Raw genomic sequence first — 15,025 nt, 5'->3', positions numbered from 1 at the left:
TGCAGTGTGGCATGTACAACAGTGGGAGAACATGTACAATATAAATGGTCCGTTGTCACTTTTAATGAGCAACTGACAACATGTCTACAAGAATTTCCAATACCAAATGTGCAAGAGACTGACATACACGCATCCTGTGAGGATTACCAATGTGGCTACACGTGGCTAAAAATTACATTTTATCAACTACAAACTGTACATTATTTTTTTACAATATTAAGCTGATTTGGCATCCCAAAATCCATGGAGAGATCTGCTTTTGGCATTCTGCAGCCTAAGGTTTCGGCACCACTTGCAGGATAAGCCCATGTGTGTGCAGGTACTTCAGGTCAAGCCTTGTTCTGTGAAATAAATACCTTTCAGTGGTTGTATTGCTGTCAATTTTAAACGATTTGACACTTGCAAGTAGTCAGAGCTGTGCGATTAACTTGTGGGGGAAGATATTGTAATATTTTTACAACCTGAGTGTTGGTGCAGTTATTCCTCGGCTTTCCTGACCCAATAAGGTTTTTTTGTGTTAGATGGCATACATATAGATCAACACAGCCAAATAGTAAGGTTTATCATGTAAACAAAACATGCCAATTAGTTTCTAGTTCAGCAAATTCACAATTAGAGTTTTGCTGGTAATTATAACCAGTCTTGAATTGTAAATGTTGGTTTGCTCTTCAACACACTGGTGTGCTTAACTTGTAAGGAATTGGCATGCTTTGCTTACACAAGCCTTGCTAATTAGCTGTGGTGGTGGGTTGAGCAACACAAAGGCAATTACAAATTAGGGGTCATCTGATCCCATGTGCCTCAAGGCTCATTAAAAAGATCACTTCATTTTTCCATCTTCAAAATCTATGCTATCCCTTCTCTCTGCCTCCCATGCAGAAAAGGTGGTCCATGCTGTCATCTCAGACTATTTTAATGTCTTACTCCCTGGTGTGGCTAACAAGGTGCTGATCAATTCGTAGCATGTTCAGAATGTGACCTCAGGTGTTAACCCAAAACACCAGTTTTGGCTTCCCTGCACTGGATTCCAGTTTCACAATAGTTTAAAATACTGACAAAGCAGTGAACCATCTTGCCCCAGCCTACATCATTGACATGCTGCACCCATGTCCCCTCAGCGGTCACTAAGATCTGGATATGGCCATCTCTGCATTCCCAGGTTGAGGTTTTGGTCTGGGTGACACAGCTTTTTTTCCCATGTAGCCCCCAGGCTATGGAAGGCTAAATTAAATATCAGGATCAGTGGACATTTTTAAATGTGCCTTAAAAGCTATACATTTCTTAAACTTTTCGTTTTAGTAAATTATTCTTAAAATGCATTTAATATGCTGAGTGTGCTGCTGTCTCATTGCTTTGAGATCCTTGATGAAAAGTGTGCTATAGATTATTTATGCAATCTAGCCCAAAAAACATTTTATTGGTGTACATTGGTGGTCTTGACACCCCACATGCCCAGGACTTGTTAGATAACTTAAACCGAAGTGTTGGCGAAGCGAGTGTGTCCAATTTGAAACTTCTCGAAAATCAACCAAGGTCCTTGGAGGCTGCTGCATTATAAGCACAGTTGACTGGCACAGCCTCTCCCCTGCTTCATCGGGAGTCAGTCGAGTGAGATGACGTCTGGATAGGCCCTGGCAGCCACCGTGGCAGCAGTACTGGGAGGGTGTGGCTCCTGCAAGCGGCTGGAGGTGGTGGACGTCATGGTGGATGTGGTGAGCGCAGCTGCATTTGACGACGGATTGTCCAGGTACACTCCGCTGCCGAACTGGGGACAAGACGGTAATGATGTGCAACAAATCTACAAGGTTCCAAGTCGTGCTGCAAGCATGTGTGAACAAACCAGCTGGTGGATTATTACAAGAGCAGGTACGGTGACAGTGGCCTCGTGGTTGGCGCATTGAATGACGTGGGGTGCCTTGACTTCCCCTTTGCCAAAGTCCCTCTAGCCTGAGCTCTGCTGCAATTGCACCACTGGTGGTGGTTAAAGGCTGTGCATTAATCCTGGAGGTGTTACATTTGCCAATATAAAATATCTGCAAATTTTGCTGGGTCCAAAACTTCAAGATGAATGAACAGACATTGTATATAAGCTATGAAGCTCTTTCACAGGCACCCAGCCCAAACTGGTCAGAAAAAGTGGAATAATGAAAGCAGTTACATAGATCTTAATTTTAGAACTTTCGTGACTGCAGGAATTATTCTTTGGTTCTTTCAGTTAAGTCACGTCTAAAGATAAAATATTAAATTAAATAATAGAATACGACGTTTCGATTGCAACACAAGCAATCATCATCAGGTATAATAAAATAGCGACAAAATCTAACCAGAAAACTATAGACAGACATATTAGCAGACAGATATCACCAAGATACATAGCGTATTCTATTATTTAATTTAATTTATTATTTTATCTTTAGACGTGACTTACCCGAAAGAACCAAATAATATTTCCTGCAGTCACGAAAGTTCTAAAATTAAGATTGAACCACTTCTACGGGGAAGTTTAAAGCTTATCTTTTTTCTCTCTCTCTGGCGACTTGTTTTCTCTGCCTGTGTCCTCTTTAGAATGTTCACACTTAAATTCTCACTTAGCAATCTTTGAAATAAGTAATCAACCAGGCTATGCGTTAATTGTGTGTTGACCGACCCTCTGTGTTGTATTACATTACATTTCGATATTTTACTAGGTTATTTAATTTTAGTGTGTCCTGATTTTCAGCCTTGCTTGCCGTGTCATCGTACTTGCAGCACCACGTCTGTTGACCACTCATTGATATGCTAATTTTTTCTCTAACCCCCCTCCCTCTCTCTGCCTCCGCCCCCCCTCTGTCTATTTAAGGCCACCCCACAGAGACGATCACCCCTCTCTGTTATCTGTGTTGCTCTCGCTATGTATCTTGGTGATATCTGTCTGCTAATATGTCTGTCTATAGTTTTCTGGTTAGATTTTATGTCGCTATTTCATTATACCTGATGATGATTGCTTGTGTTGCAATCTAAACGTCGTATTCTATTATTTAATTTAATTTATTATTTTATCTTTAGACGTGACTTAACCAAAAGAACCAAATAATAACAGTTACATAGATTAAACATACATCTGCCTGGCACCGAATGTCGATAAAAAACGCATGTTTTTATGCAATCAAAAACAAAGGGAAAGATGTCAGATTTGTCTGCAGCACTTGTGGCAAAAAAAGACTTGAGGTGCTAATATTGGGAGACCTGTATAATTAGGTGCAATGTTCAATACAGTAACATGGCACAGTAAGTAGATTGTGGAGTACACTGGTGAATACAGAAATGTAGGTGAATGCCACTTACCTGACTATCCGTCTGCAAGATGGAGTACAAATCCAGGGCTGTAAAAGACAGGCATAAAGTTAAAGAGCACCCAGCACCCGTGCGTATTGCCATAACAGCATTTACAGCCAACGATGTGATGTAGAAGTGTCACCTAGACACGGGAACAGCATAGGCAGACATGCAGAGAGAGACACACCAAGACGAACAGAAGGACAACGAATCTGCAGAGGCCTTAAATAGAGAGGGGAGGGAGGGGCCGGGGCAGAGAGAGGACTGGGGAGGCAGGACCAGCTGACAAACGAGGGGACAGGGAGCAGTGGAATTTCGGACCACAGTGGCCGGAGGAGAGAATGGTTTAGAGCAAGAAAATATGAAGTTTGAGAAAGCAAAGTTAGTAAAATTAAGAAGTGGAATGCAATGCAACACAGGGTCGGTTAACACCGTTAACGCATAGCCTGGTTGATTAATGTTCTTCTAAAGATTGCTAAATTAGAAGTAAAATGTGATAAAACACAGACACGGAAACAGCACAGGCAGACCCACAAACAGAAAGACACCGAAACAGCATAGGCAGACCCACATGTAGAAAGAGACAACACTCAGACACACTGAGTGAGAAATAGGACGTTTGACAACAAATTTAGCAAAATTAGATTGTAAAGTAATGCAACGCAGAGAGTCGGCTAAAACACAGTTAACGCATAGCCTGGTTGATTAACGTTCTCCCAATGATTGCTAAATTAGAAGTAAAGTGTCTGTGTTTTATCATGCATTCTTACCTGATGATGGTTGCTTGTTGCAACCGAAACGTCGCATTCTATGATTTGATTTGATTTTCTACGTGACTTTCCCGAAAGAACCAAAGAGTAATTCCTGCAGTCGCGAAAGCTTACAATCTAGTTTTAACCCAAACTTAGCCATAATCTAACCCTAACCTAACTCTAATCTGACGCTTACCTAAACATAACCTAGCCCTAAGGTAACCCAAACCTAACGCTAACCTAATCGTAACCCAAACATAACCTAGCTCTAACATAACCTAAACAATCTAACCCTTACCCAACCCTAACCTAACTCTAACCTAGCCCTAACAGTCCTAGCCCCTAACCTAACGCTAAACTAACCCTATCCGAACCTAACCATAACCTAACCGCTGCTTTGTACATTACCGCTTGCTAGGTGATTAATAATGCAGATTGCGATTCAGCTCATGTAAGAAAGCCATTCGTTTTTATTTATTCTATGTTTACTTTAATTTGGATCGAGAGTTGGAACCAGTCACACCGAACCGGCAGGGGCTGTAATACTGGCAAGGAAGCTAGAGGCCCAATAGATTACAGCAAAGCGTTGATATTCAAAGAGCAGGGCTCCTCAAACTCCAGTGCTGGTGAACCACTTGGTGCGGCTGTCTACATTTTCCGCATCTCCAGTAAAATTAAGGCGGTGACCAAAGAACGAGATTCATTTGATCAAAACTGCGTCACGATTAGCTCAAAAAGCCCTAAACCCTATGACAAGGAAAACGTCAATGACATTGTGCACGCGTGTGCGTGAACCCCGCACATGTCGTGAGCAGGTGCCTTTTCCAGTTAAGGTGGGCACAGGTACTCACTGGGCATGTCTGGGGGCATGGTGGACATGGAGTAGGAGGTGAAGTCCGCCAGTGACGTGGGCAGGTAACTCGACACCATGGGGGACACGCTGGAGCGGTGCAGGTTCAGCACCCTTAAACACACAGTGCACCACGATTAGAGCACGCAAGCCAACACCCGCAGCGCGTCGCAAACTTGGGACGCATCTCGTGAACTCGACTCAACTTCTTAAATACGCCGTTGGGCACTCTCTTCTAAGCGTTAGTGAAGCAATGTGTTTGCGTTAGAAGTGGTTAGGATAGAGCAGTCCATGCAACACAAGCCATAATCGATGTAAAATTATCTTTCGGTTGGCATCGCACACTTCAAACACAGGGAAAGAAAGCGACAGTGAGAGTGGCTGCTTTGTGCATGCGTAGGCGTGAACAAGTCTTGTAAATAATGCATTTGCGTCTCACAAAACTATAAAAAAATAACTTTATTGTAATGGTATCAAATAACAGCACTCCCCATATGGCAGTGTCACCCCCCTGCATATCTTCAAAGGGGCCATGAGATGACAACATGTAAACAACAAAATGCATACAACACATTAAGGCAGGACTCTCAATCGAGCAACACTCAACATTACTCGAGTAAGTACGAACAGAAAACGGTGGCTTTAATAGAAAATAAATTAAAATTATGGAGGACACAAGCACAAGAGTAAGCCATAACTGCAGACATTCAAATGTTAATGATTTACCCAATTTACAGTTAAGCAATAAAATGTCGATAACATTGACCCTTTATATATAGGGTAATTCAGACAGGACAAGAGGAAACATTCTTGCTTCTTCCCTAACACATTGCGATCAAGTGCAGCGCTTCCCGTGACCTCCCTGGTTCAAATAACGAAAACAACCCCCGCGCTTATAAACGCACTGCAATAAAACGTCGTAGCTGCTATAAACAATTCATGTCGAACACTTTGTGAACCTCCCCACGCTAGGCCCAACAATTTAGCAGTGCCGCCCTTAGATTGAGAACGAGCGGCTACCAATCCTGCGAGAGTTCGTCGTGGTCCAGGACAGGCACCACTAACCCTTTCCCGGGCAGCTCCATGATGGCGCTCGTGCAGAACTTTTTTGTAGGCGGCGGCGGTGGAGGTGAGGGAGATGAGTCGTCATCGTCGTCGTCATCGTCGTCTCGCTCGCTGGCGTCTGACGAGTCGTCGGAGCTTCCCACTGTGAGGTCGATGACCTCGGCACGCTTGCTGCCCACGCGGCTTGGTTGCGATGCCGCCAATGCAGAGTAACCCGAGCTGCCGTAGCCACCCATGCCTGCAGAGGTGAACGTTGGGGTTAAATTACTCGGCCTCGCGGCACGGTAACGCTGTTGAAAGACCAGAACGTCCACGTTCGGATTTATTGTTGCTCATCACCGATGTCCAGAACTCGTGCGAGCAACGGACAAGAGGCATGTGTGGGCCTGTACAACCGTGGCGAGGTGTGTGGCCACTCACTATCAGCATTGGAGCGGTGCATGGTCGCCACTGTTCGCTCCTTGCTCTCCTTCTTGGGCTTCATTGGACTCCACAGCCCATCCTGCCGAAATTGGATCTCATCTGCGTCCGTGCAAGAGTTGAGAATCTCCACAAACAGCCTGCGGGCGGGCATGGTGGGTCATTTCTCCGCGCATCAAAGGAAATGAGCAGAAGCTGTAAACAACTTAACATATCCGCGGGGGGGGGGGGGGTTGGAGCGTGTGAGAGCACACGGCAGGAAGCTCACCCGTCGATGATTAGCCCGTCGTATGGTGCCTTCTTGTCGCATACGGGGCAAACCCACGTGGGTTTCTTCTCATTCATCTGCAGGTACAATGCGGCGTCGAAGCACTGCAGGTGCGTGCAGGTGAGCGCCCGGCATGGCAGGCTCAGCCTCATCTTGCCGAGCTGAGGTTGTACAGCAGGAGCACACATACACACATTCATAATAAAAGCTGTAATTTGCCACGATTACATGGTGCTAATGTCATCAGTACTTCTGCCATGGTAGTTGCATTTGGAGGCCACATGAAATGCCAATCACTTGAAATTAAAAGACCAAACCTAGAATGTTATGGATTAATTGACTCGCATGCATTACAATTGTAAAAGTGGATGAAGAGGTGTAACTTAAGCAGGGCTATCTGTATTTCAGACAACCATACGATTACACTCCGGGTTCGTAGCGCATTGGGTTAACCCCTGTGCGATCATTCCACCCTACACATGCCATATGTGCAGACATGCACGTACGTGGACCCAGACGCAACATGTACACACTCGCACAGATGCGAATACACGTGCACACACGTAGGCATACACATACAGGCAAGTGCACACAAATGCAGGCACACATACAAATGCAGGCACACATTTGCACGCATGCACACACGCAAACTACGTGGGGTCACACTGAAACCAACATTAAGCAAAACTGCGAACCGCTGCTACGGCATGTGTGCGCAACATATGGGATAAATTATAATTACAATCGTAGGAGCATTGTTACATAAGTATAATTACAATTGCATTGTGATTAAAAATCATTACAAGTTATGCGTATTGAACGTCTTTAGCACCTTACGTAGCCACCCGTGCTAATCGGAGGTGCAAAAGTGTATACAATTACAAGTGTAATTCACCCCAGGTCTGATGCATGGGGACCACTCACCGGACACAGCAGGGACACCCTAAGGCTGGTGGTGGCAATCTCGCTGTCGGGATCAGCAGTCAGCTTCTCCTTGACTGCAAAAGACAAGGAGAACCCACCGTAATCTCAGGCCAGTACTTGGGCACCGTTGCGCATCCACACTGTGCGGCAGTCGATAAAAAACAACTATGCGACCATAACGAGGTTCAAACAAAAAATCTAATGTCTCTCTCATCTGAAAAAAATAACCCCATGATATATGCACACTGCCTTGCACGGCCAGGTGACTCAACAGCAAAAGTGAGCCGCTCACGATCAGTTTTCCAGTTCGAATCCTGGTTGGGGGTTGACTCAGCCCTTCATCCCTTATCTTTATAGAAAAAGTAAAAAAAAATTGTGTGTGGGTTTGTGGCGGCGTTTGTGGGTTTGTGAGTTCGTGCGCTTGCGAAGGATTTGGCTCTCCAACGGTGGGGTTTACGGAAAATAAAAATAGCCAGGAACCACGCCGTAAGCCCTGCCGTGAGCAAGCGCTATTCCTTTTTCACATCCGTCAACTTTTAATTAGTTTAATTAGCGATGTACTGCCATTTTTGTGCGCTTTTATTTATTTATTCATGACTCGTGCACGACCATACCAACTCACGCGCCTTTGGTGGGGGGGACAGCCCATGCCAAGTCGCATGCCTTCGGTGGGAGTGAGGGGGACATTTTCTTTCGCGTAAAAAATGCTATAAAAATACACTAAACGCTCAGGTAAATTCTTCACTGTGTGATGTCCCCCCCACCCAGATGCGTGCAGTTACTACTATACAGTCGGTAGATGCTACCAATATAGGCCGTATTACTGCAAAGTGGCCGGGGAGATAGTGGCTGGGGGGGGTCAGGGGTAGCAGCCCAGCCCCAGCCTGCCAAGGTGCCACCTCGGCCGGCTGGACAATCTAGGCGAGGCCAGAGGCTCTGCTATAGAGTCGATAAATACTGCTACAGAGTCAGCATGTACTACTGTAGTGATAGCAGGTACCACCACAGTCGGTATGCACTGCTGTAATCATAGCAGGAACTACCACAGTATGCACTGCTGCAGTGAAAGCAGGTACCACCACAGTATGCACTGCTGTAATCATAGCAGGTACCACCACAGTATGCACTGCTGTAATCATAGCAGGTACCACCACAGTGAGTACACACTGCTGTTAGATTTTTAAGAGTAGTTTTGAAAAATGTTTTTAAGCTAGTGGTAAATAAAATAGATAACAGTGGTTGTTCTATGGATAGACTAGCCCTCACCATAGGAATGTGGTTTTCCACCACTGGCTTATGGCTATAAATGGGCAATACGCACCCCCATTAATGCTCAATGAGCAAAAAATAACTTTATTTTTGGCAAACACGATTCTCAAGCTTTGTTAATAAAAAAATAATACTTCCAAACGACTTCCAGGAACACTCACTCACTGTTGTATAAACTTGGTTCTGTAAAAAAGTCACTATAGTGACACAATGAGGGAACATCTGAACGCTTGATCAGTCTCGTTTCACAATCAAAGCTTCAAACACATATTGGACAACCCAGTACAACGATGGATATTTTGTGCAATCAATGCTGGTGACGACAGGGCTACAACATTCGAGAACCCATTTAACCCATTTACTTAACGTGTCTTTTGTTTTACAAACGAAGCTTTAAATATGTATCTCATACCCCAAGAAAATGACGAATCGAACTGTCGAGTCATCCTTTTGTTTTTTTCTCATAGTGCCGGCAAGGCAAGTGCACACTTCTGTATGCGGGACGCTGCACTCACTGAGGGCGCGCGAGTGGTCCGAGTTGCGGATGCCCTTCGCCTTGAGCCGGTTGAGCAACACGGCCGACGACAGCTGCTTCACCAGGTGCACGGCCAGCGAGTAGCTCTGTTGGTAGTGCAAGGACAAGAAGAGGAGGAGGGGCGTAAAGAGAATGCGCGAGGAGAAATTGGTCGTACGTCCGCAGTGGGAGCAGCTCCTGCAAATGTTTCCCCAGCTTATTAAATGTCTCATTACTATAAATAGCTAAACGACCACACTGGGTACGTAAATGTAAAAAAAAATGATTTACGGTTGTTTACCCAGGAAAGTCTTGCCGACTCTCAAGACTACTTTTTCAGGAGGGTCCCACCAAGTTTGCCAGTCGAGGGTGCTGTTGTCACATGTATTCCTAATGATCATTTGCAGATTATTTTTCAGAATTTGGGCGTGTGGTTAATAGCAGTTACAATCCATAATACAGGCTTTTTTGGGTTAGATCGCGGATATATATAAATGCGTCGTTAAACCCGCCACCACCAATGTTGTGGCTTTGCTCTCCAACACACCGGTGTGCTGTACTAGTAACGAATTGGCATGTTCTGTTTACGTGACAAACCTTACTAATTGGCTGTCGGGTGGTGGCGGGTTTAACGACACATTTATATATTTACGCTATCTAACCCAAAAAACCTGTATTATGAATATTGGTCGTGAAAGCCTACGTGTTAAACTGACTGGTTACAATGTTTTGTTGAGCCTGACTCCTAGCAGCAAATAGGAGAGTTAGACTGAGGTTGGGTAAATTCACGCGTGCTTATATATTTGTGTTACTGTTCTGGAAAGTCCCCTACAACTTAAGGGTAAATACATGATTCTGTTTTCATGCCAAATCAATGCGCCAGCATGTGTATCCATTGAAAAAGTTCCCAAAAAAATGGTAATCACGAAAATGTTACAAGGTTACATGTAAATTTGCACTCATGAACAACAGTGTACAGCCCTTTTGTCAATCCAATGCTGGATAAAATGCCTCCCCACTTGACCATACTTCATCACGCTCTCGTCAGAGCGGGTTGGTGGGCATGAACCGGCTGTAAAAGGTTATTTGCAAGTGCCGTGACGTGGACTGTGCGGTGTGTGCCAGGCACCAACCCTGCCGAAGTCCGTAGACCAGGACACGGTGATGTGGTTGGGCACGGAGGGTGTGAGCCGCACGAGCGACGTCATGTTGACCGCGCGGCTTGGCCTCTTGGGCTCCACGCCGTTCTTCTGGGGTGGCAAGCAGCCCTGAGGTGGCACAGTCACGGATATATTGGCAAGCATAGAACACCACAACGCACACCCAAAGCCAAACACAAAGCTACTGCATAAGACATTACGTCCCTTTAGCAAGGGGAACCATCCACTGCTGGTACTCATCACTGGGTTACGAAGGCTTCGGACTAGATTCATATCGTGGAGGAGACTACTTATTTTGTATACTTTCAGTGCAAGAAATGGACCAATTGGTGGAAAACGACGACTTGGATAATTGCATTTACCCAGAACGTACATTTGTAAGTGTGTAACAATTACATTTGTAAATGTGTAACAAGTCTTTGATGAACAGTGATTCTTATTAAATCTTGACTTAAAGCTTTCGTGACTGCAGGAATTAATATTATTTGGGCCTTTCCGTAAAGTCACGTAAGATAGGTTCAAAGAAAATAACAAAAAACTACGACGTTTTGATCGCAACACAAGCGTTCATTACTTTGATAGTGCATTGTCTTTCAGCTGTACACCTTTTGGCGTCCTCTGGTCGAGCACCAATTGGGTCGTGGCTCAAAAGAAAGCCGTCCCTTGGTGTGGACCAATCAGTTTCAAGGATAATGCATATATTATCAGTGTGTTTTTTGTTTGCATTTTGACTGCAAGTATTGCGGTTAATGCAGACATTAATCCTTGTGTAATGTGAGGATATATCCGGCTCACTGACGTATCACAACTCGTCATAGCCAATGGGGGGAAGCCTAGGGGCGTGGCCCTGACGTAATGGAAAGGTGACAGCTGTAAGTAGAGGATTGGTTCTGCTGGCTTTGGCCACAGCCAATGGGGAGATGAGTCAGGGGCGTGGTCCCAGGAGCCTACGAGGGAGTCTGGAATATTCCATGGAGGCTAACCAGGATTGGTGGAAACATACCACGTGACCCGGGTATTAAATAGGGGTGGAGACGAACGACACGTGGTCAGAACGGGAACGAACGGAGGAGGGGGCCACGCGTGAGCGGGGCTCCGGGTTGCTACGTGGCGGTGCGTCTCTCTCTCTATCCCTCTCACGCTGCCTATCAGCAGCGTGAAGGAAAGCTGTAATGCAAAGTGAATAAAAGACCGGATTCCAAAAGTCGCCTCAACGACCTTTATTACACTTGTAAAAAGGTTTAAGTTTTGTTGCCAGAAAAAAGGGGAAAAACCCTATTATTAAAATGCACCCTGTTTATAAAAAGAGGATATTTGAGTGCAAGTGTAGTGGGTTGAATAACTAGAAGAAGGCTTCTCTGAGGCAACACAGTTTTTATTTAACAATTATCACTTAACACAGGAGAGGTAACAGCCCCTCACACCCAATACACTATGGAGGTTACTCTCCAGACTACTACGCCTCTCACTGGCTAATATACAAGTCCTCCGTGAGTGAAGCTTGAGTCTTCACTGGTATACAAGCTGGAGCCGACCCTTGCCAGGGGTACGGCTCTGCCCTCGGGTTCTTCAGTCTTCAGGCTTCTTGTCTTCAGCTGGACGACGACTGCCGGGACCGTCCAGAGGTCCGGCATTTATACAGAGCCGTGGCTCGCTCTGCCCCGGCCACACCTTCCTTCTCGAACTTTCGAGAAGGATCCGAGGATGTCATCCCCCAGCCCCCCTCCTGGTGTCTGCCCCTTTTACATACTGTTCCATAGGGTAACCGTTGGACCCTATGAAGCATAGACTCTCAGCACTGGGGCTCAGCCCCTCTGTTACCCCCTCTGTTACCCCCTATTGGCATGAGGCTGGTATTGCCGGCTATCGCATGGGGGAATGGCGTATATTGGCCCAATAACACCTTTACACAAGTACCCAGTTGGGGAAAGCCAATTACCAGTGTCGATTGGAATTACTCACTTCCATACAAATGCAGAATTTCCATCACTGGCTCAAGAATAAATAAAAAAAACACCTTTTAATGTTCACCGAGCGGGAAACCACTTTTGACCTGAAAGGGTTCGGCGATCTGCAGCGCTTACCGGCAGCGGGCAGGGCTTCCCGTTGACCTTGACGCACACGTTAAGGGGGAAGTGGTCCTCCTGTGGGCAGCTCGTCTCCGAGAGGCAGAACCTCAGCTGCAGCTGTACCGAGTAGTCGTAGCGTGAACCTGGCAGCAGCTCCCTGCCCCACAAAGCACACGCGCCCATCGACGGTGAATCTAAACCAAAGCCCTTTGCGTCATTGATAATCCCATCTACCTCTCTTTATTGCTCTGCTGCCTTGCTTTGCCTTTTCCATGGATACTTCTATGCTCAATGCTATTCTCTAGTCTCGTGTTATTACATTTGTCTGTTGATCCACTCATGTTACTTTTGTCACTCCGTCTTTCCACGTGAAGTGTATGTCCTTGCCGGCCCTGTCAAACAAAACGCTTTACCCTAGACGGAACTCATTACTCACCTGTTTGTATAGCTGCCTACAAACTGCAGGCGTATTTAAACCTCCATAATAGAGGTTTTGTTGGGTTAGATCATGTAAATATATAAATGTGTCATTAAACCCGCCACCACCCGACAGCCAATTAGTAAGGTTTGTCACGTAAACAGAACATGCCAATTCGTTACTAGTACAGCACTAGCCAGTGTGTTGGAGAGCCAAGCCACCACATTTACAATCATTTTTAAACCTGATGACCGCTCACCACTGTCAGAGATATTGACAATTGGTCGAGACCATTCTTCAGCAACCTTTGAATTGAAAAAGCGGTTTCCATGGGGTGGCATAGCGCTATCCCTTGCCGACGCCCAATTCCACGTACCTGGATGAGGATATCTGAGAGACTTGTTGTGGCGTGAGAGGGAACACAAAGTACGCCTCTTGCATGCGCTGCGTGCTGGTGGCAACTGTGGGGAAACATATGCATCAAACTAAAGCTCTGACAGACGTGACATTGTGTTGTGTACAAGCAATTACACCAACAGCAAGATTTGCACCCTCTGCTGCCATTTAGAGCAGAGCATTTCACAACATATTTTAACCAAGTAAGACAGCAACTCTCTCTGAAGAGTGATATCATGCTGCTATTGAACTACTGCTATACCTCACGTCCAGCAAAAAGTCACAAACCATCACGGTCATCATCAGCCATAGTCAATCCAACCGCTGAAAGCAAACAATCACTAAACGTTTAAAACTGCATATGGCGCAGAGCAACGCACACTCTTAGGTGGCTGTGCAGGCTGCATCCACTAACACTGGAGGGCATTGAAGACGGCTTACCCAGACCAGTCGGTTTCATGATTTCGTCGAGTACATCGTAAAAGGGCAGTTTGGTAAGCCGCACGTCGGGCGGCGCAGGAAGGCACGGGGGTGATCGGTGACTCATGTCAGCATCCTGCTTGGCACGCACCGACAGCAGAGGGATGGGCCCCGAGGCTGCTAGTACACACAAGCACACAAACACGCACGCGGATCAACATACGTACTCAAGCGCAGATTTTTCTATACAATGCAGAAACGGTCAAGATTCACGCTGCATTTTCACACGATCATCCAACAATTATGTGAATACTTTCGATCAACCCACATAACCACATATCACATGATAAATATTACAGGTAGGAACAAAAGTTCCACACTGCCCACCAGGGATTATTTGTCTGTCGTGCATAGCCCCTCCCAAACATGTACGCTCCCGGATTGGTTGAAGTGCGTCACGTGACCGCGAGCTTTCTGTCGTGCACGAATGCGCTGTCCAACCAAGTTTCTACCTGCCCACTCCGAAGGAACGTGTTCTAACCAAAAACATGAACATAACTTACATGCCATAGTTGGATTTGTGGAATAAAAACATATTTGACAATGACTATACAATGTAACAATCATAGCTTCAAGAGCCAATCCTTTTTTAAACATCCACCTATTACACATTGACATTACAAAAACTTCCGAGTAACACAGCACATGCAGTTGTCATGAGCGGAGGCATACACCACTGCGAACACCGCACCGAGTGTTGTCGTGTCCAGCAATCCGAGCTTACCGGGAGGAATTTTAGCAGCGGGCGGCTGTGAGGAGCTTGCCGAATGGTGGTAGAGCAGCGCTGTGGGCGACGATAGCGTCTGCGGTCGTGGTGGCGGTGAGGAGTCTACCACCGTAGCAAACTCCGACGGCGACATCGCTTTGCCGGGGTATCGGCGCTGCTGAGTGCCAAACACGGACATGAGCCCAGTCCGTAGCCCTTCCATAGCTTCTGAACAGCACACAGGTGCCCCCCCTCCCCACCTCGCACCCAAAAACAATTACTAACATTGCGACACAAAACAGAAACGTTGGCAGATTACTTTGGCAGGCACCATCTACCAAATAAACACAATACATAAACAAACAACAACTTACATTTATATCATGCCCATAAAATAACAAATGTCTCAAGAGCACACG

General features: G+C 45.8%; 1 protein-coding gene across 6 annotated transcripts in view; it reads right to left on the bottom strand.

The window, feature by feature from the left end:
* Window positions 1-43: 43 nt before the first annotated feature.
* The window catches only part of LOC144731629 (E3 SUMO-protein ligase PIAS1-like), a 29,029-nt gene continuing 14,047 nt past the window's right edge, over window positions 44-15,025 (bottom strand). For 2 of the 6 annotated variants that reach the window (XM_078612827.1, XM_078612830.1), the window contains exons 3-15: window positions 14,625-14,781; window positions 13,862-14,020; window positions 13,401-13,485; window positions 12,622-12,763; window positions 10,511-10,645; window positions 9,379-9,484; window positions 7,595-7,668; window positions 6,671-6,831; window positions 6,403-6,542; window positions 5,983-6,220; window positions 4,919-5,031; window positions 3,325-3,362; window positions 44-1,765 (exon numbers count right to left, since the gene is read on the bottom strand). In XM_078612827.1, the coding sequence (XP_078468953.1) occupies window positions 1,601-1,765; window positions 3,325-3,362; window positions 4,919-5,031; window positions 5,983-6,220; window positions 6,403-6,542; window positions 6,671-6,831; window positions 7,595-7,668; window positions 9,379-9,484; window positions 10,511-10,645; window positions 12,622-12,763; window positions 13,401-13,485; window positions 13,862-14,020; window positions 14,625-14,781 (1,713 nt within the window). In that variant the 3' untranslated portion in view covers window positions 44-1,600. Of the gene's footprint in view, window positions 1,766-3,324; window positions 3,363-4,918; window positions 5,032-5,361; window positions 5,437-5,982; window positions 6,221-6,402; window positions 6,543-6,670; window positions 6,832-7,594; window positions 7,669-9,378; window positions 9,485-10,510; window positions 10,646-12,621; window positions 12,764-13,400; window positions 13,486-13,861; window positions 14,021-14,624; window positions 14,785-15,025 lie in introns of those variants that run through there. The other 4 variants (XM_078612828.1, XM_078612831.1, XM_078612829.1 and 1 more) reach the window with 3 other exon arrangements.

Source organism: Lampetra planeri, chromosome 39 (assembly GCF_965212315.1).
Source record: "Lampetra planeri chromosome 39, kcLamPlan1.2.h2, whole genome shotgun sequence".
In the NCBI taxonomy this organism is placed as follows: Eukaryota; Metazoa; Chordata; class Hyperoartia; order Petromyzontiformes; family Petromyzontidae; genus Lampetra; species Lampetra planeri.
Note: the sequence above shows the minus strand (reverse complement) of the source record. Positions and strands in the feature narration are given on the sequence as shown.